The sequence below is a fragment of the Sphaerodactylus townsendi genome, linkage group LG05, assembly GCF_021028975.2.
Source record: "Sphaerodactylus townsendi isolate TG3544 linkage group LG05, MPM_Stown_v2.3, whole genome shotgun sequence".
Lineage (NCBI taxonomy): Eukaryota > Metazoa > Chordata > Lepidosauria > Squamata > Sphaerodactylidae > Sphaerodactylus > Sphaerodactylus townsendi.
Window position 1 is genome coordinate 56,779,860 of NC_059429.1, and position 21,002 is coordinate 56,800,861.

Here is a 21,002-nt window from a genome sequence, read left to right on the forward strand (position 1 = left end):
CAGGCTGTTTCCCAAAGTTGCTCCAGCAACTCTTACTGTTCACAGATGCCTCTTATAAGTCTGCATTCCTGCTCAGTCTGAATCCTGAGATGACTCACAACCATCCCTTCTACATCTCTGGGCCTCCAAATGGGCGCTGCATCTTTTGGCATGGAATGCCTGATGGCCACAATGTCTGAGCTGCCTCACGGAACCAGGTGAGCCAGAAGAACTGTCTGCCCTTCCTCCTGCTCTTGGCTTGGGCCAGGACTGTCTTCCACCTGTGTGACTTTTGGCTGCTCATGAGACTCAACCAACTGTGGTTGTGGAGATTCAGCCAGCTGAGACTATGATGAAGCTGGGTCATCATGCCAGTATTCCTCATCTGAGGAAGCCTGGATGGCTGCTGGGGAGCCCATGACACTGACATCACTTTTGGGGTTTCCCCAGAAATGACATCATCATGCTTGCAGTGGAAAACAAGGGGATCTCAGTGACTACAATGAATTTATTGCAGTAAATAAAACCAACATTAAACAAACAATACTGAAAAGATCAAAACTTATAGAACAATGTCAGAATTTATACTTTCTGATCAGCATCATTATCCAAGCTAGGCATAAGATGTCTGATCCTTAATGCCTCTGAAATAAACTTAGCTAAGAAAATCTTAATTAGTAGTGTGGGTGGTTGGCTTTCCCATTTAACCAGCAATGGCATTGTCCTCAACTGACATATTCTATGATAGAATTTACAAAAAAGAAAAATCTGCATCAGTGATTTCTCCATCCATGCCATTACATGGACAGACTCTTGCAGAATAGGGGATGCCTGAAAGTCTACCTTGGAACATCTCTGAGGGACACATGTTAAATCTGGCCTTAGTGAAGAAGGGAAAGATCAAATTCTAAAGATACTTTGCTAAACAAAATGAATTATTTTAACTTAAGCCAAGGGAAATTGGAGAACAGGGGGAGATGAGCCGAGTCTGTAACTCTGCCAAAATGACAACCTTTAAGTCTTGAGTCACTGATTGGAGAGCCATATCTGGACCCAAAGAGCAAGAAGGGGGGGGAGGAGGAGGAGGAGGAGGAGGAGGAGGAGGAGGGAAAATACCAAATAAGGTTACTTTACGTGGAATTGCTCTGGTCCAGCGGGCAGAATAATCATCTCAGACTAAATATTTAAGTAAATCAGATCCCTTGGCAAATAGAATGACCTTAAGCCATAACTTTATGGTTGTGAGCCATGCTCTATATGTCAGCAAATATTCCCCAGTTTCTAAGAATTTGGAATACATTTGGGGATTTATAGAAGGGCTCTCAGAAATTTAACTTGCAATCTAACACCACATTGACCTGTTGAATCCATATAGCAAAGGCATTTAAAACTTGAGCAGCAACCTTTTCATTGAAAACTTTAATAGCAGCAGGTAGGTAATGATTGCCATTGGTGAGATAGAACTAAACAATTGTGTTATAGCTAATATTTGCTTTTTGTCTACCTTTGTTACTATAAAAGGACCAGGATAGGGAAAGAGGAAAAGTTTTGTCTGGAAAATGTCCTAATCTGTTCAAGGGCATGTCCATTAATCGTCCATCACTGAGCTGAGAATTTCTTCTCAAAAGCCATTACTTTTGATTTTCTATAGTTAACAAGCAATAATCTGAGAACAGCTTTAGGAGATGCCTTAACCCTAGCCTAGAGCAAGAGAGTAGGATGGTGTCATCTGCATAAAGGAGTATTGGTGTTTTCCTATTCCCAAGGTTGAGCAAATGACCATTTGGATCTTGCAGAATTTGTTTGAGATCATTATTTAAAAGGGTTGGGGCTAAAATACAGCCTTGCCTAACACCTTTTGTCATTGGGATTGCATTGGGGAGCTCCCCTTGGGTATCATATCTTACCTGCAACTGACTGCAGTTACATACCTGGAGGAAATGTTACCTAAGGTGAGTACTGATTGCACCCTCTTCACAAATTGCGCTTCCACACCCAAATTGAGGCAGATACTGAGAAGCAAGCAGGATGGGTGAGCAAGGCAGCTGAGCAAGAGGGGCTGGTGGGCAGGCAGCAAGCAAGTAGGGCAGATAAGTGGGACAGGAGAGCAGCGAACCAGGTAGGCGAGCCAAATGCACCACCCATGTGAGTGGCGCACGGATCTCAAGCCCTCTCATGTCCCTCTTAGGTATGCCATTGACAGTCATTATATAGAGACTTTATCAATTTTTGTCACTTAAAATAGCATCCGATTTTTCCAAAAGCATAGTTCTACTAATGGAATTGAAAGCTGCCTTTAGATCCATAACGGCCACAAATAACTTTCCCTGCAGCTGCCCAGAGTATTTTTCAGCAAGAAGAGCCAGGACCAAACAATGATCTAATGTTTAATTATTAGCCTTAAATGAAGTTTGGGCATCAGATATGATAGAATTCTCATTGAAGTGGAAGATAAGTTTATCATAAAGGAGGCAGGCATATAACTTACTCAAAAGGGAAAACAAGCTTATTGGTCTATAAATTCCAGGGTTAGTAGGGGAGCTTTTCTTGAAAATGGGAGCCACGATTGCCTGCTACCAGCAGGTCAGAATTCTACCTGAAGTGTTAATTATGGTAGATCAATGGTTAAACGTGCCCACCAAGGCAGATTTGCTTTCAACAATTCAGCCGGTATAAAATCATTTCCAGATGACCTCCCAGACCTAAGCTGCATAATCAGCTCGGATGCTTCCTCAACTGAAACAAGCCCCATGTAGGGTACCATTAGGAGCTCTGTTAAATAATTCTTCTATAGAATGTTCTGAAACTAAATTTTGATTGTTCTCCTTACAGTGAGTAACTGTAAGTTACAGGAGAGAAAGATGGGATATAAATTCAAATTCTTCCTCTTTCTCAACAAAGATGGATCTAAAATACTTCTCCCAGACCTGAGGTTTGGGGCTTTAGGGTGAAAGCATAAAGATCTTCTCATGATTAGAATAATTATTGAGGGAGGTACTTAAGAGTGATGCCCATGTCTGGGTTGTGGACTGTTTTTTTAATAATTCAGAAGATCCTAGATTGTACAGGGGAGTACAGGCCAGGAGCCATATAGCATTCTCTCCTGACGTTTCGTCAGAGTTTGTGGCTGGCATCTTCAGAGGATCTGAAGATGCCAGCCACAGATGCAGGCGAAACGTCAGGAGAGAATGCTGCTAGAACACGGCCATACAGCCCGGAAACCACACAGCACCCAAGTGATTCCGGCCGTGAAAGCCTTCGACAATACAGATCCTATATTCCTTTTTAAGCTAAAAATAGATAGGTGGAAGTTGGCAAGCACCTGACTCTGTAAGTCCAATATAAGTTTCTCAGTTGTCAATTGCTTAAGCAGGCAATCATTGCCAAACCACTTAAGGCTGGCCAAGCCTGTGAAAAATGAATTTGAACAATTAAACTTAGGTTCAAAAGTTAACTTCATCTGTAAAAGATGAACAAGCTCTTTGTTAACTTAAGTAGACTGTGAGAAGGAATGCATTGCCACAGTTTCAGACCTTAAGGTAGTGGCTTGTTGGGTTTTGAGTCTAGATGGCAATTCATTACTTAACTCAGAATTTAATTCTTACCCTCTGAGGGGGGTTTATCCAAAATATTACATGAATTAATTGGGGTTGGGTACTGGTATTTGCTGTAAAGTGAGATATTCAGCACTAAAGGCTGGTGGTCACTCTCTGTTCTTGAAGAGGTGATCTCAGGGTGGGGAAATCTCTTTTCCCAAAGGGTGGTTTAGGTGCACTGTTCCCTAGTAGACCCCCATTTACCCCAGTGACTCAGTGGAGTTTCAGCACTTCTCACAACAATCCTTAAATATCCACTTTGGCACTATCAGTTTCACACACACCACTTCCCCACTTTAGATAAGATGAGAGCATTTAAGTCTGTTGCAATCTGCAGTGTGAATTGGGTTGCTTGTTGCAGGCACATGTCTAATAAATGGTTGTTTTACATCTACAAGTTTCATTGGTTGAACACTTGCTGACTTAGGCCACTTGAAAACTTTGGTTTGGAATAATTTGCATCAGTAACTTCAACATTGTTTAATTCATTTTGACAACTTTGACTTCATTTAATTTGCTTCAACAACTTCATCCTCATTTAATTCACTGGTATTGCATGTGCTCTGTATCCAGGGCTCGTGTAAAATTGAGGTCAGACCTTTATTTGCATTTCTACTTCTCTTTACCTTTACCCTTGATGGGAATTGTGGGTTTCTTGAATTAAATGCAGCTGTCACTTATCTTGTAATTTGATTACCAAAACAACTTGCTCTATGGATATCTTTGGTCAGATAGTCAATATCCTTACAATTTATTGAGAGATTACTGAACCAGAGTGGATGTGACTTCCCAAAATAGAAACACCTGTAATAACTGGCAAGCATTGTAAAACAGGATATTATAGATCAGCCAACTGAATAAGATAGAAAGAGAAATTGTATTTTTGAAATTGATTTGAAAGCTAAAAGTATGTTCCATTAGAAACCATTACTTGGATCCTACACATTCTTTCTACTCTGACCCTGGACGTCAGAGGGCAGTGTGGAGGTATCTCCCTGTCCCTGCAGAGCCCTGCAGAGAGAAGGTAAGTGGGGGGGAAATGGAGGTGCCTCCATGTGGAGGTGCCACCGTGGGCCGCGATCACTCTGGGGCTGCTTGTACCTCAGCATGTGAATGACCCCGGGGATTCCACTGTAGTGGCCTGTGCAGACTCTGACCTTGTGAGGTAGGTGGGGCTGAGACAGTTCTGAAGAACTGTGAGTAACCCAAGGTCACCCAACAGGTTTCATGTGGAGGAGCAGAAAAACAAATACAGTTCACCAGATAAGAGTCCACCGCTCAGGTGGAGTCAGGAATCAAATCCTGTTCTCCAGATAAGAGTCCACCTGCTGTTGATCACTACATCATGCTGGCTTAATCAAGTAACTTTGGACAACAATTTAAGGTCTTTTAAGCCTCACATTCTTGGAATTCCTGTATGAAACATATCTCAATGAATGCGCATTTAAGTGCAGGTTCTATACAGAAATTTTTCTGGCCTAAAGGTGGATCTTGCATTCCAGGCTGCTATTAAGTTACTCAATGCCAAGCCCCTTGCCCAGCTGCTATATGGGGCCCCAGTAAGCATTACTGGTAACTCCCATAGTCTGGAGTGAATACCATCTTAATTCTTGAGAACAATGTTACAACTACCAAATAACATCTCAAATGCAACAGTGCGTGTAGAGACGGGAATGGATACAGTCCAGACAAAACTACGGGTTGCTACCTTAGTGTTCTGGGTAAACTTCTTTTGTTGCCAGAAGGAGCTAGCCCACTTAATTCTTTTAGACACATTTTTGTGCCTTGGTAAAAAGCAGTAACACAGAAGTTAGTTTAGTACCATCTGTCTCATCAAACGATCTTAGTTATGGATTATATTAGGGCTAAGGCATTTGTTGAATTAAGGGTCATGGGGGTCGAAAGGCAGCATGACTTTAACAGGATATTGTGGTTTTACTGTTTTAACTATGATGTTTTTAATGAGATGTATTATGATTAACTTATTGTATTTTTATGTAGTTCACTGCCCTGAGCCCTTCAGGGGAGGGTGGTCTAAAAATTTAAATATAAATAAATATTAGATCCTTGTTTGGATAAATCCTTGCTTTACAAGCTTACTGTGATGCCCTACCTTTCTAACCTTACTGTTTCTGGGTATAGGAGAGCTTTTACTCTTCTATGTTATAATGCTCTACCCTCGACATTTATTGAAGGGAAATACACCAGGTCCCCAGTCAACGATTGTACCTGTATCTGCCAAGATGGGAGCATAGAAAGTGCAGAAACTGCAGAACAATCATGTATGGAAGGGCCCACTGTCACGAGTTCTCATTGATTGCCCTCTCAATCAGAGGAAATGTAGACTGAAAATATTACTATCAAATACGAATGTATAATGTTGCCAAGTATACTTGGGTAGCAATTAGGTTTAGAAATAACTGAAAGAAGATACTCTGACATAATAATCATTGAGTAAAAATAGATCTCTCCTCACTGTTGTGGTACTGCTTATTGTATTTAAATCTTTTAACAATTTGTAGTAGCATTTTAATATTTTGTAGAGATGTTTTAATGTTTTATATGTTGATGTGTGGAGGGCTCAATTCAATAACACAACAAACACAGCTCCATTGGAATGAACTCAGCCACAGCCCGTTTTATTAAACAAATGAAGGAAGCTGGGCAAGCATAAGGGGCATATCCTAGTCACTGGGCAGCAAGCCTTCTGAACCCGGGGCCTAACCTAGCCACCAAGCAGCAAGCCTGCTGAAGCCGGCACCGTCCCCAAGCCCAGTGTTGGGGAATTGGGACACAACTTACTAGATGCCATCTGAGTATGGGCCCATTAGGTGACACTCCTTACTGCCAGGGGTTGTGGGTCCCCAAGCAGAGCCTCCACAGCTTGCATTACTGAGCCTGCCCCATTCACAGACCCCTTATTGAGGACCCCAGCTGAGGGGAGGTCTGGTGGACAAGCTCTGCCTCCCCAAAAAGGATGTGCCCAAAACCACCAGGCTGCAATGAAACATTTTAATACAACATGATAAATACAACTAGCCCCAAACAACAGGGTGGGAGGGTTCTGCTTGCCCAGTTTCCTCAAAATAGGCTAGTGCCTTACCGGAATGGCCTTATATGGGTTCCAGGCCCCTGTCACATGATGGATCCCCATCACATGGCCACCCAGCTAGGGCTGCACATGCAGTGCACTGGGTCTGGCTCCTCCGCTCTCCCACTCCCCAGTCACAACAGCAGCCCAGGGTAACTCTGTAGCTGTGTTTTGTAGAGGTGTTTTATGTATTATATATTTATCTATTGTATTTGTTCTGGTCAATGACTGCAATTAATAAATTGATTTGATTTGGTGCAGTGTTGATGGGCTGGTTACTATTCTGGATGTGAAAAATAGCTACTGCATATCAGACTAGTTAAGGAACTTACTAACCTTTTAAATTTTAGCACACTATGGATGTAATACACATTTCTTTACCTGCCTTTTGGAATTATGTCAACTATTGAAGTGTTACCGCAAAAGCATTATAAGACATTTGGAAACATCTCAGGGGTCCCATAATAACTCATATGACCATAGCAGTAGCTACACAAGAAGCAATTGATCAAAACTTAAGAAATGTGACTAAACATGTTAGCAATCAGTCCAGATTAGATACAGTTCATAGTCAATGAAGTTAATACACAACACTAATCATCTCTCAACACAAAGGGTCAGATCAGATGGTATGATAGGAAAGGTGATGTAATGATAACATGGACTGGGGTGCTGTGTGGTTTCTGGGCTGTATGGCCGTGTTCTAGCAGCATTCTCTCCTGACGTTTCACCTCCATCTGTGGCTGGCATCTTCAGAGGCTCTGATGTTAGGAATGGAAAGCAAGTGGAGTATATATACTGTGAGGTCAAAAGGTGAGGCCATCTGAATAGAGTAGCCTGGCATGTGAGTCACAGAGAAGTCTGTAGCATGGGAGTAACAATGAAGCTAGCAAGGTCAATAGGTGAATGGATCTGAATAGAAGTATCCTGGTCTTTGTTCCCTTTGATTGCTATAGTCTAAAGTTGTCCTGTGTTTGTGTGGAGGTGATCAGTCACTGTCTTGATTCTAGAGTTTTTCAACACTGGCAGCCAAATTCTGTTCATTTTCATGGTTTCTGTTAAACAGAGAAATTCTGGACCACTCTGACAACCACTACGTCAGACTACACAGAGAAGCCATTGAAATTCACAAGCACATGGACAATTTCAACAGGAAGGAAGAAACCATGAAAATGAACAGAATTTGGCTGCCAGTGTTGAAAAACTCTAGAATCAAGACAGTGACTGATCACCTCCACACAAACACAGGACAACTATAGACTATAGACTATAGCAGTACATACATACATACATACATACATACATACATACATACATACATACATACATACATACATACATACATAAAACAAAACACCAGATTCATGGGCAATATATCCCAGGTAAGATTATGTAGACTTTTGCATGGCAGGCTGGGGGGTGAGGCAATTGCACCTCTTGAAATACTGGAATTACAGCAGTAAACTCTGGCTACAATTGATGAGTTTTCATTGGAATGCTTACATGGAACCTATGTCCATAGGACTCTTTCTTGTATTATTAGAAAACCTGAGAGGACTGGGTTCTTCATCCCCCATAACCATGTGCAAATAAGGTCTATATAAATGTACCAGTAAATGTACATAGGTCAAAGTGGAGTTTGCAACCACAGTACTGCCTTTTTGCAAATTTTGCCATCTCCCCAATTAATGTCTGAAAGATGGTATAAAGAAGTATTGAAGTACATGTGTTCCCTCATTAGAAAAGCAATGTGTGAACCAGCCCTTCAAGAGACTACCTATGTTATGGAATTTTGCCTGGAGCAGTTCATTTTTGTATTACTTCAAAGGCTATTTTAGCTATATACTTTTTCCTATGCATTCTTTGTTTCAAATGTGCTTTTCTGCTGTTTGCTGGTTTTGACATATGTTGATATAATAATTCTAATTTACAGTTTAAAAGGGAGAAGAGGTGGAACAACAGAACCATTGGCTTAAAGATCTGTGTTCTTCTCTTTCCAGCTCCAAGTACAACCCAGCTTGGAATCACTGGAGGCGCTGAAGTTCTATTGTCGTGCTGGTACCTTGTGTTGACACTCTCCTCTTACACCAGTATACTGTACCTGAAGAACATCGTTCTACAATAAATGTAAAGAACCATGAAAGGCTTTTAAGGATTCTTTGAAAATGCTGATGACTGGATCCAATCTGGTAGAGTGTGTTAAAAAGCGGCGTGGGATATAATCAGCAGTGCTTATATGGGGATGATCACCTTCTGTAGAATTGCTCATTATGTAAATACTTTAATTCTACTCTCTCTTTTTTATTAGCTGCATTACCTTGTGAAGCAGTACACATTGTCCTTTTTTTAAAAAATGTGAAAGCTCTGAAATTACTTTTAGAGAATATTAATTGTAAGTTTATGTTTGTAATCTATAACATTACAAAAGCATTCAGTCATAGTCTGCTGATTTGCAGACTGTAGTTTACATAAAAAGAACCCAAATGTTGCAGTTAAAATGTGATCTTTAAGGCTGCAATACAAGCATTCATTTCCCTCTAAATAAGATTCTATCTGCATTTACGCGTAATTTTTTTTTACAAAAAAGCTAAATAATATTGCCTTTGACTCACTTCTTCAAAAAATAGAATGCATTTCTAGATTTTCTTCTAGCATGATTCAGATTTCAAGAATGAGCCTTGTAATATGACTGCAGTATGCATTTCTGCTTTGATTTTTATTTTCCTGTCAGTTTAGCATGGATGTGCCTTTATAAGATACTGCTTTTTCTCTTCCTCTCCAACAAACTGAGGATGTTTTTGGGTGGATGCTAAGCTCATGTAGAATGTCTTCTTATGGACAAAGGTGGTATTGCCTATAAAATGTCTAATACCAATGGGTTAAAGGAACTAATCCAAACAGTGAGCACAGCAAAATAAGTACACAGTACTTTTTAGCAGTCTGTCATGTACAACAGATATCCCAAGCCTGTACAAATCTCTCCCTCTCTCTCTTTCTCTCTCTCTCTGAGAATTCTTTGTGAATGTAACTGTTTTCCTTTCATCATTCCAAGTTAGAATTCTTGAAAGGCTCCAGACAAAGTGACTGCCCTTTATTTTATTTTAAGGTAATTAGCAGCTAATTCGACATACCAGGGTTGTTCTTCCTGTTGAATTTATACACTATTTGGATTGGTTAACTCACAGAACATAGGGCTTAAGCTTGCAAAATCTGTAGTAACATCAGAATTTTCATTGAATGCACACTCTGACAACACATACACACAAATAATCCTGACTTCAGTAAATAAACACCATTACACAAATCAGATTCTAACATATTACAGCCATTTAACAATTTTACCCAAAGTTAATTTGCAAAAAACAAACAAACCATTGCTTTGTCTCCCAATCAGTCACGTGGGTTAAAAACTTCCTGAAATGCCTGCTCTGTTATATGCCAACCATATAATTTCTTAGAAAGGGGTAAGTGGATAGAAGTCCTGCAAATGATGTGACATCATTCTACTACACCTTTATGATTAGGGTTTATGGGAAAATGTGAATGGATACAACTGTTCTTTACTGAGGGAAAGTTTAAATATTCTATTCAGCCTAGTGAATAGAAGAGAGCTACTTTCTTATGAATCGCTAGTACTAGATGCAACTTGTGAAAAACGGTTCCCCTTTCATTTGTTGCACACTACATATCTAGTTGTCAAAATTTTGTTAATATTGTATTCATGTGTATGGAAAATGGTTTCATTTTTCCTCAGAAACACCATTGTTCCTAATCCTACAGTTCCTGCTTCAGTGAAAATTAACACTTAACAATTAACAAATTACACTTAAATAAAAAGCCTCAGGGGAAAAAACCCTTCATTTTGCATGCATAACATGGTGTATTTATATGGTTGTAGTAGGCATTCTCTAAAGTAAAGCAAATGAAAATAGCATCTGCACAGTTGTAGATGATGTTTTGCCTCCACTGTATGTTGCACTACCAGTTAACAAAGATCACAAATTAACTTCTAAAAACCACAGAGACAGGATTATAAGTGTACCCCATGTTAAATAAGTAAATACTGAAGTGCATGCAAAAGATTTTCATTTGGATTTAGTATGGTTCCTATGCAAGAACAAATGGTGGGAAATTCCCCTTTGCTGCTTGACTGTGGAGGTATTTGTTCTCACTGGTTCAGAATGAGACAGCTTGCCTCTTTAACTGAAGTTGTTAGGAGCTATGCACAAAGTGCAGTATGTGCATGTCTAAAAGAGAGAAGTTCTCAGAATGAGTTAGTGTAAGTAACAAATCCTCACAAGCAGAAGGGAAATTTAGATGCTGCTGTGGTTAAAATGTAACTCAATTTAAGCTGGCATTCAGATGAAAAAATGGGGCATACTAAATAATTAAGGCTGCAATCCTAAACAGGGAGTAAGTTTCCTTGATCTCAATAAGTCTTATTTCTAAGTAAAACACACTTAGCATTGCACTGTACCCAGGTGTCACCTTGTGACAGCTGGAGGGAGGGAAAGAAGGAGACTTCACTTGAAAAATAGCTCATCAGCAATTTTACCATTACTATTGCAGAATTGTCACACAGGGTCTTTAACAGGGCCTGCTTTTAGAGCTCTGCACTATTATCGCCAGTTCAGTTTACCCATATCCAGCTTCAAAGGCTTAAACATTTCTTTAGGTCCTTGATATTCTTCTTCATAAGTAAAAAAAATCAAATTTAAGTAGTAAATGGCTCTTAAAACTATTAAAATTTTCTGTTTTGAGACTTGAAGATGACAGGACAATATTGTTTAATTATACAGTTTGTATTCACAGATTTAAAAATTATTATTTCATCTCCCCATCCTATGAATCTATCAGTGACATAAAGGCATTTTTGAAAAAGCTTGATTGGTCTGGTAGAATATTCTGACAGTTTGGGTGACTAGCTATTCAGACATGCTGGGAGAGCAGAAAGCACAGATTATTTTCAGTTGAGGGATGTTTGTGCTTCTTCTGTGCTTCTTCTAAAGAGGACACAGATTTATCCCTTATAGAATCTTGCAAAGATACACAGAGTCCCTTGTGCTTCCCATTCTCCCTATGCATCAAAATGTGTGAAGCCATCCATTTTTCTTGTATTGCAGCTTTAAAGTTCTAGAATGTGTTGATTGAAAGGGTAGTGCTGCAGAAACCATGTCTGTGCGGCAGTATTCTTTCAAGGAGAAAGGAGCAAGTCGAAGATGGTTCCAAACAAAGTACCGCCATGCACTCCGACATCATCTTCTCACAATCATCCAGAGCTGTTTTAATTTGCTTGCTCATCCCAATTCTATAGTCAAGTTAATTGCCTTCATGATCTCCCCCAGCACATGGAGTCTGTTGATTCCAGCAGCAAAACAGGGTGATTTTTTAATTACTGAACATGGAAATACCTGTGAACAAATTAGTATTTTTGTTTGTTTGTTTGTTTGTTTGTTTGTTTGTGTGGGGAACTCCTACCACAGTAACACTGGTAACATATAAACCCAGTGTTCAATTTAGCCTCTGAACGTTTGCTTGCAATTATTGGGTGCAATTTCTTTTCAACAGCCTAATCCCTTGGTTGCAAATGAAAGTGGTGTGCAAACGTCTGCCTGTAAGTTCAGAAGAGAAAAATCATCTGCACAAAATTTGACTCAGTCCTATTAAGTATTTACAGTGATACTGGGACCTTTGCAGTAGGTGCTTACAGGATTAGCCACACAGAAGCTTCTTTTGAAATTGTGGTCAGTTATGGGCCTAATCCTGTCAAGACAGGCACATGCATACAGTTCTGCACTGTGTAGCCCCATTTTTAAAAAAAAAAATAGCAAGTGTCAGTGTATTCATAGGATTACTCCCATACTATGTTGGTTAACTTTTTTCCCTAAATAATCATTGTACAATTTGGGATTTATCAGGACATGATGTGGATTGTGTTGATTGTTGCAAATTACAATAACATTTACAGAGTTTATTAGTCCTTACATTGTGGGGTATGTTTGCTTTCTTCAATTTCTGACATGATAATCTGTGCTCATCTAGTTGATATCATTGCTGTTCATATTTTTAATCAGTCACAATTATATTTCTCCCAGTCATGACAAAATATGAAAAATAAATGGATTAGCTCCAAGAGATACAACTGAGGATTTATTATGCACAAATTATTCCTAACACTGAGTAGTTACAGGTTGTGACAATATGTATAGCAAATCAGGACTGTACCCTTACACTTTTGCCAAATGATGGAAATGAGGTTGCAATTCTAATGTGCAGGTTGTGATGCTAGATTAGAGTTAGGGATATTTCAATACATCTAATACAAATACCAAGTTTTAGGGAGCTAACTCTGAAAATAATTATTCAAAATTCAACCAAAGCAGAGAGCTTTCTCTGTTCTTGCCACTTTAAAATTATACTCCATTTTAGATATTAAAATTACAAACAGTAAAGTTACTTTGCACATTTTCAAGTCAACACTCAACATTATTCTGACCAAAATACCCATCTACCCCACACAACTGTGTGCACTTAAGAATGTGTATACCAAAATATGTATTTACATGGATAATAATATGCCTTAATGCTTTAGTATGCACTTACTTTCAGGGACTGGATCACCCTCTTTCAGTCTGAGGAAAATAGTCCATATTCCATAACTTACAGTGGAAGACTTTATTTTGGAAAAAATAATTTTCATTCCAAAAGGGTATTCAATAATTTAAAGTATTATTTCACCAAATAGACTGTGTCAAAATTCGAAGCCATGGTGGAACTCTAACTTGAGATTCCAGGTGGACAGATTAATATTACTAAGAATATTATTAATGTTGCAACCCAGATCCTCTGGAGTCCACTAGAATAGGTATGATCATAGTTTGTATCTGAAGGACATGAAATGCTAGATGAAACTGTTAATCCTTGCTACTAGATAATCAGTTGGTGTAAACCATGCTTGTGCAACTATTGAAGCACTATGATGACTACAGCCAATTAACTACATATGGCAGCTCACCAAGAGCTTAATAAACCTTCTGAGAATTTGATGTCTAAACAGCCAGGAGGGAGGAGTTGTGAAGCACCTGGTGAGCCACAATATGTAGGTGAGGCATTGTGTTTGATTTGGTAAGTAACAAATTTTGCAAGCTTGGTGGACATCATAGTAGACTAAATCCTGTATTTACTGTACTTACTAAAGAGACTACTGTGAACAGGGAATCAAGGCAAATATATTTCAATCACATTTGTAAAAGAGTTCATTGGTGATCACTCTGTTCCCATTTCAAATACAATCTCTTCTTTCTTTGACTCAAAACTAACATTTATTTGCTTGGTTCTTCTGCTGACTTTTTAAAAGCATAGTTGTCTGCTTCCATTTTCTCTCTGGAGCACATTACCACCATTCCCTTCTTGCATTGTTCTAACATGTCCAATTTGTAGTGCCTGCATCAGTTTCAAGCAAATTATTCCCTTCAATGAAAATCTGACTTGAAATCTTGATGAGGAAACTATAGTAGATATAAACCAATTACTGTATTAGCTTCATCATCAGCACCAAAGTCACTAAAATAGAATGCTGATTGTATGAGAAAAATGTGATGAGAATATAACTTTCTGAGACAGAAGCCAGTGAAAGTATATTTCCAAATTGTGTACAGAACCTGATGGTGTTGAGATGCAGCTCCTGCTTTCTTATGAGAATAATCTAGGTGGGCAAAGCATACAATTATTTCCACCTCATGTATCATACAAGCAAGGTTTTAACCCTGCTTTTAGCCTACGTGTTGCTTGACCTTCTTGATCTAGAGCCTTGATTACATGTTTCCATACACCTTCTCTATAGCATGGTGACAGGGTACTGAGGTGACTAGATTGATATATTTTAAAAAATTCCAGAGAGCCAATAAGAACTGTGATCTTTCTTCACAACTTCTCTCCCATTTTACTTCCTGCAGAGGAATGCTAGGGCAAGGACCTGAGGACAAAAGGCCCTCTATCATCCATAACAATAAAAATTTATGAGGAAATTCTACTCTTCCTTGAACTCAATATTTCCCTCTTATTTCTTTCTTCTATAGTCTCATATGGTTACCACAAAGCAAAGTGGATTGCCCAGGACTTCTGAGTACAATTTTATAGTGTCCAAAATCCAAAGGTCCACTCAGTTCATTCTGTGAGCCCAAGAATGTTTTGCGTCACGTTGCAAAAGGCACTTGTGATATAGTGTAGGGTCTACAGTTCAAAGAAATATGTGTATAAGAATCTTCAGTTACTAATCATAAGGCCTTGAGCGTGTCCAAAAGTGCTCCTTGAAGAAGAAGAAGATGAGTTTGGATTTATATCCCCCTTTTCTCTCCTGAAGGAGACTCAAAGGGGCTTACAATTTCCTTGCCTTTCCCCCCTCACAACAAACACCCAGTGAGGTGGGTGGGGCTGAGAGAGCTCCAAAAAGCTGCAACTAGCCCAAGGTCACCCAGCTGGCGTGTGTGGGAGTGCCCAGGCTAATCTGAATTCCCCAGAGAAGCCTCCACAACTCAAGCAGCAGAGCTGGGAATCAAACCCAGTTCCTCCAGATCAGAGTGCACCTGCTCTTAGCCACTACGCCACTGCTGCTCTCCTTGGATGTTTGAGGGTGTGTTAACAAATACAGCAGTACAAGGGCATAGCAGGACCTTCACAGACACATTAAAAAGTCTTCTTGTGCATATCTTTCAGGACCAATGTGCTTGGGGGTTCCTAGCTGTGAAAAGATATAGTTACTGTAACTTCATAGCCCCAATGATCCAGTAAGTATTCTTGTGGGTCTGTAGGGAAATATGCCCTTTACATTCATAAAAACCTTGAATTAGCTTGCATGACAAGTAGAAAATGAACAAAACATGCTTAGAACTGCATTTAAACTTCACTTTGCATTACGTTTACTGCTGTATCCATCTGGGGGAAGGAGTTTGTATACAATTATGTTTATACTCAGGAAGAATACTTCATGTTTGGTTTGATTAGGTTAAGTATATTCATTATTTCACATGAATAACAGCATTAAATGCACTTTAATTGGGTTTGTTCCTGTTAACAATTTAATCTCTTTTTCTCTTGTTCTGTATATCAAATATTAGAGAAAAAGCAGGAAATTTATGCTGCCTTCTGGATAGGCCTAAAATAGCCATGTTGAGACAATGATAACAAGTAGAGCAGAAAAAGATATTGAAGAGATTCCGAATAAGAACTGCTCTCGGTTTGAAAAGTAATTTCGATTTGGTGTGTGGAATTTTTCTTCCAGCCATTCCTTTCTGTTGTGTTTAGCACTGATTATTAAGCATATGCCATTTCATTTTTCTTCTTTAACACTTTCCTTTGTGATTGCCTTATAACTTGTATTTAGGTCCCTTCCCAGTTTAAAAAATTGTCTGTTATAAAACTAACATATTGGCATTGGCTTGCAAAAACTAGAAATAACACTATCTGAGCATGCTGGCAATAAATTAAGATTTTTAAACACACTGCAAATGCCAGAGCTTTCATCCATATCAAGGATGATGTAGGAAGTTATATTTTTCACCCTGAGATGCTGGGGTGAGTCTTGACTTTGTTGTACCTATTTCATACTTCACTGTAGCACAAGATGGTCAGTCAAGGTAAACTGATCACCCTCCCCAAAACTGTCCTTCTACCAGTGACAGCTCTGTGGCAGAAAACTGATATTGCAACCCAGCAATCATACCCTTCATCAGCTGTTAATAATTTTCTTTTCCCTACAAAAAATGAACTCCTTCATACTTTTTTGAAGTATGGAAAAGAATACATACTTTGATTCTGAAATGCTAGAAATATTTTTTTGTTAGTCAAAAGAAATCAGAATCATGGTAGAAGGGATCCAAGTGATGAGCCAGCCCAGAGCACTGCAGTACCAGGAATTAGTTCTGAAGGTGTGTTATTCTTTTCTATATTATTATGGGGTTCAATTCAGCCAAAGCAAAGTATTTGGGTGTGATTTCAGTAAGGAAGTTAAGTATGTGTTCAAGTCTCCCTTACTGAAATCAATGGTACTTAAAAGGACTTATCTTTGGCTGTGCAGGAAAAAAAGTCTATTTTCCCTTAATGTACACCCATAAATAATAATTTTCAACCAGAACCAGAAAATCCTTTATTCTGTGTATAATAACATATATTTTTGTTCTTCAAACCCATTGCATTTATGACGGGGCTCCCATTGACCTAACAGCTGCCTCTGAAGCATTCATTTCAAGTTGAAAGAATTCCTAGGGATTTAACATAACACCATGGATTTTGCCTTTCTATATTTGTTTCCCATTCTGCTGGAAGGAATGGACAAAACTTTTCTTTTCTTCATACTTTTTTCCTCCCTTCCATGCCCCTCACTAGTATTTAAGAAAAGACTGATTTAGCCTGGAAGTTACAAAATCTTCTATACGTGCTTAACATTTTCATCTTTGATGAAATTCAAATCTTAACATTCTACATGTGCTTAACATTAACATCTTTGGGGATCACTTAAGGTAGTGATACTTCATCAGTGAAATACAGGCATAAGAGGCAAAACATTCCAGGAAGCCACCATGAAAAGTTGGCTAGCTGGCCTGCTTACACTTAATGCTAATGAGACAATTCCTTGCAGAAATTTCAAGTTGGTAAGAACTACAGGAGGTAACATGCTTCATCAGTTTATGAAAGCTTTAAAATGTTAGCGGGACTGGATTTTTTTCTCCTTTCATTTCAACAGAAATTGCTATAGGCATTGGGTTATTTCTCAAGTGGAACTATGATTCTTTTTGTTTTTCTTCATTAATTCTGACCTTTTGCCATTTACCAAAAAAGTTAGCTTTGGGGGGAGACCTTCAATAGCTGTACTTCCTCCTAGCAATTTAAAAGCATGCAGTATAATGAAGGTTAAAGCTCAGAGCTCATGGGATGATGTTGGAAAAGGTACCATTATGATAATCATATTAGTAGAATCCACTGTGTTCACAATAAGCTGGGGGTTCAGCAGTTTTGTATTTTTAAACCGAGAACTAAGTTTCTCCTGGGCATGCTAGAGGAGTCACATGTACATAGAATGGCTGTAAGTGAATAAGTCTTGTGTTCTCATACTCCCCAACCCTTTTACTCCCTCATTTCCTTGCATTCTGTGATTCTGTGATCCAGCTTGTTACTTCCTCTTCAATATAAAACATCATTTTTCAGCCAAGAGTCTAAGCTGTCTTCATCAGATATCTGACAAAGAGAGCTTTGACTGTCAAAAGCTTATACCCTGAAAATCTTGTGGTAATCATGGTGCTACTGGAATCTAGCTTTTCTACTTCAGGCCAACATGAAAATGTGATATGTAATCCGCATTTGGAGGCAGCCACTGCAGTGGGAAACTGTGGTTGCATTAAAGCAAAAGTCACCAGTTGAACCCCAGTATGTGATTGAAAAAGGAAGTGTGAGCACTGAAGCATAGACACATGATGCCAAACCTGCCTGGTACTCTATCTGAATCAACTAAGGCAGTGCCAAAAAAACAAATTTCATAAATGTGAAATGTGATGAGCTCTAGAATTCATTGCTGGAGTCAAAATTTATACATAAATCTTCAGGTTTTCCATAAAACCTTCTTCTATGAGGTATAAAGTTTGCTTTACTTTATTGGACACACATTACAGAGTCCACTTAAAGCCTCCTTGTGCTGCATAGGTGTACTTATAAGGATAGTGAGCTAATTATACAAGACTGATCCTATTCATCTTCGGTGGGAGTTGTCGCAGAGATGGAAATTTCCTGTACGCCTTAACAAAGTGATGCCATGGTTTGGGTGAAAAACCACATAATACAGGAAGTTGCAGTGAGAAGGGATAGTGAGCAAAATACCACCACCACCACCCCCCGGTGCCTGATCATCTAGTACCACTGGAAGCACTTCTTGCAGAGTAGGCGAGACAATTAATTTTGCCCATTTTCTCCTCCTGGGTACAGCTGTCCATGTTGCAGAACTTCTCATCCACATACATTTTTGAGGCTCACAGGCAGCTGCTGGCAGAAAGGGGAGCCAGGGAAAAATCTGCTTCTAACAACTCCTTGCACTGGTAATGCTTAGGATATGAGCCATAGTGCATGGAATAGCCTAAAGTACTTCAAGTACTAACCATTAAAAATCCATATCTTTTAAATATAATGTAAAGCTGAAGAACATACAACTGACTTTTCTGCCCTGTGTGCACCACAGAAAAGCCAACAGTATTATGTATTTTGTATCCTGACATACAGTGGAACAAATAGCTGAGCGATGACCCATGGAAAATATGGTCAATGGCTTTTTGAGAAATACTCCTTTAGAAACCAGCATCACTGATTTTAAGCTGCTTTAGCCAGTGTCTATTACAAAATTCTCTCATTGCTCTCAATGATCTGGAAAATAAGCTTGAAACCCAGCCATGTGGAATTCTGGATAATTTAGAATTTTTAAACAAAAACACAGCTGAAACATTCATCTGATCATTTGTTCAGAGATATTTGCATAAGCAGTATCTTTTGATACAATTAATCAGGCAGACGCGTGCTTAAACCACAGGCAGGTTTTTTCAAAGGCAAACCACAAAGGTGATCTAGCTAGGGAAATGCATGCATGGAGGCAGGCTCCCATGTGTATGTCCTAGCTCAGTCATGGCGAACCTATGGCACGTGTGCCAGAGGTGGCACTCAGAGCCCTCTCTGTGGGCACGTGCGCACAGAGTTCATCATGTGGGGGGAGCAGAAAATCACACACACACACACACACACACACATCTAAGCTGGCTTTGCTTCTGAGTAAACCCTCCTAGGGTCATCATTCACCCGTTCTAAGCGTTGCATGGTTGCTTCACCAAGCTTACTCCCGAGTAATGTGCGCCTCGGAGCAAACCATCTTTTCTAAACTAAAACCACAGTATTTGGGTTAAATTGCCATGTTGGCACTTTGCGATAAATAAGTGGGTTTTGGGTTGCAATTTAGGCACTCGGTCTTGAAAAGGTTCGCCATCACTATCCTAGCTGGATGAGAAACAGAATGTGTGAGCAGGGGGTGTGCAGGTGGTTTCTGATCTGATCAGCAAATACAACCATGACTCATGCTCGTATTGTCCTGATCAGATAATTTGCAACAATGCTGACCATTTATTTCAGTATGGAGCTGAAATCTCAGCTAACAACTCCACATTTACCTGCCCCCAGAATTATTGGTGCTATTACGATTATCACTCTGAAGCTTCCCCACCTTTCTTCCAAGGAACTCAAGGCAGCATAGACACTTCTTCCCTCTTCCATTTTGTTTGCACAACAACTTTATAAGGTGTGTTTGGGCCTGTCACCTTTCCTCAGCCTAACAGTACAAACCGATGCAGAGTTAAACAAGCTATGCCTGTTGCGTAATTCTACATGGAATGATATTGTAAGTGAACTTAATGACTCATCAGGTATTTGAACCTGAATCTCCTTGATCAAAGTGAGACAATCCCTTTTAGTACCACTTCCTTTTACTGGGTCTCTCTACACTACACTGGTTTCCGTGTGTATACAGATCAGCTGCTGCACATGCATCTAATCTGGGCCAGTTACTTTATTTTCTTCATTTAATAACATTTTTAGGTCCTCTATGTCTCAATTTCTTTTCCTCACAACACACACATACACACAGTATTTGAGTTGTCCCTTGCTGTACCAAGGATTGTTGCTAATATACATTGCTTGGAATTAAGTTAAGGCTTCAGTGGACTCTTAGGTTTTGATCTTATCTACCAGGAGCAGAGCTACTGTGCCTATAAGAGCCAAGACTTCATTTAGAGTTGAGAACTGAAAACCTCAAACAACAGTCTGCATTTCCTTAGTCTCCTTGTTCTGTTGTTTTTGTCTTCCTACTCCACAAAAGGACTCCTCCTACTCTTCTAAGATATCTTTGTGAAAGCACATATTTTGAAAAGAATAATTAAAAACTATAAAGGAATTTACATGGAAAGATCATAGGATTCGATTTCCCCATGGAAGAGCCTGTATTGTTTGTATGTTTCTACAAAACCCTTTTTCCTGGAGCTCAATGTGTGCATTGAATGTGCTCTGAGAAAGAGTTATACTTCTAAAATGTTCTTTTATCTGAACATATGTTTATATTCCAGTAATACATATTTGGAAAATGTTCTTCATTGTAGGTAGTCTACCCAGTTTTTAGGAAGTAATCATACAGCTTTTACAATGAACAGTATTTCTTTATGTGAACTTCTTTTATCTAAACCTTTTGATAATTTGAATGGCAAGGGTACCCCTATCCCAGATCAGATACTGTACTACTGAGAAATGCATATTCATTT

At 39.2% G+C, this 21,002-nt stretch overlaps 1 protein-coding gene across 3 annotated transcripts in view; it reads left to right on the forward strand.

The window, feature by feature from the left end:
• NEGR1 (neuronal growth regulator 1) overlaps positions 1–21,002 on the forward strand; it is a 744,190-nt gene that overhangs the window by 641,324 nt on the left and 81,864 nt on the right. For 2 of the 3 annotated variants that reach the window (XM_048495755.1, XM_048495756.1), the window contains one exon: positions 8,667–12,805. The exons of the other annotated variant lie outside the window; for it this stretch is intronic. In XM_048495755.1, the coding sequence (XP_048351712.1) occupies positions 8,667–8,791 (125 nt within the window). In that variant the 3' untranslated portion in view covers positions 8,792–12,805. Of the gene's footprint in view, positions 1–8,666; positions 12,806–21,002 lie in introns of those variants that run through there. 3 annotated transcript variants of the gene reach the window in all.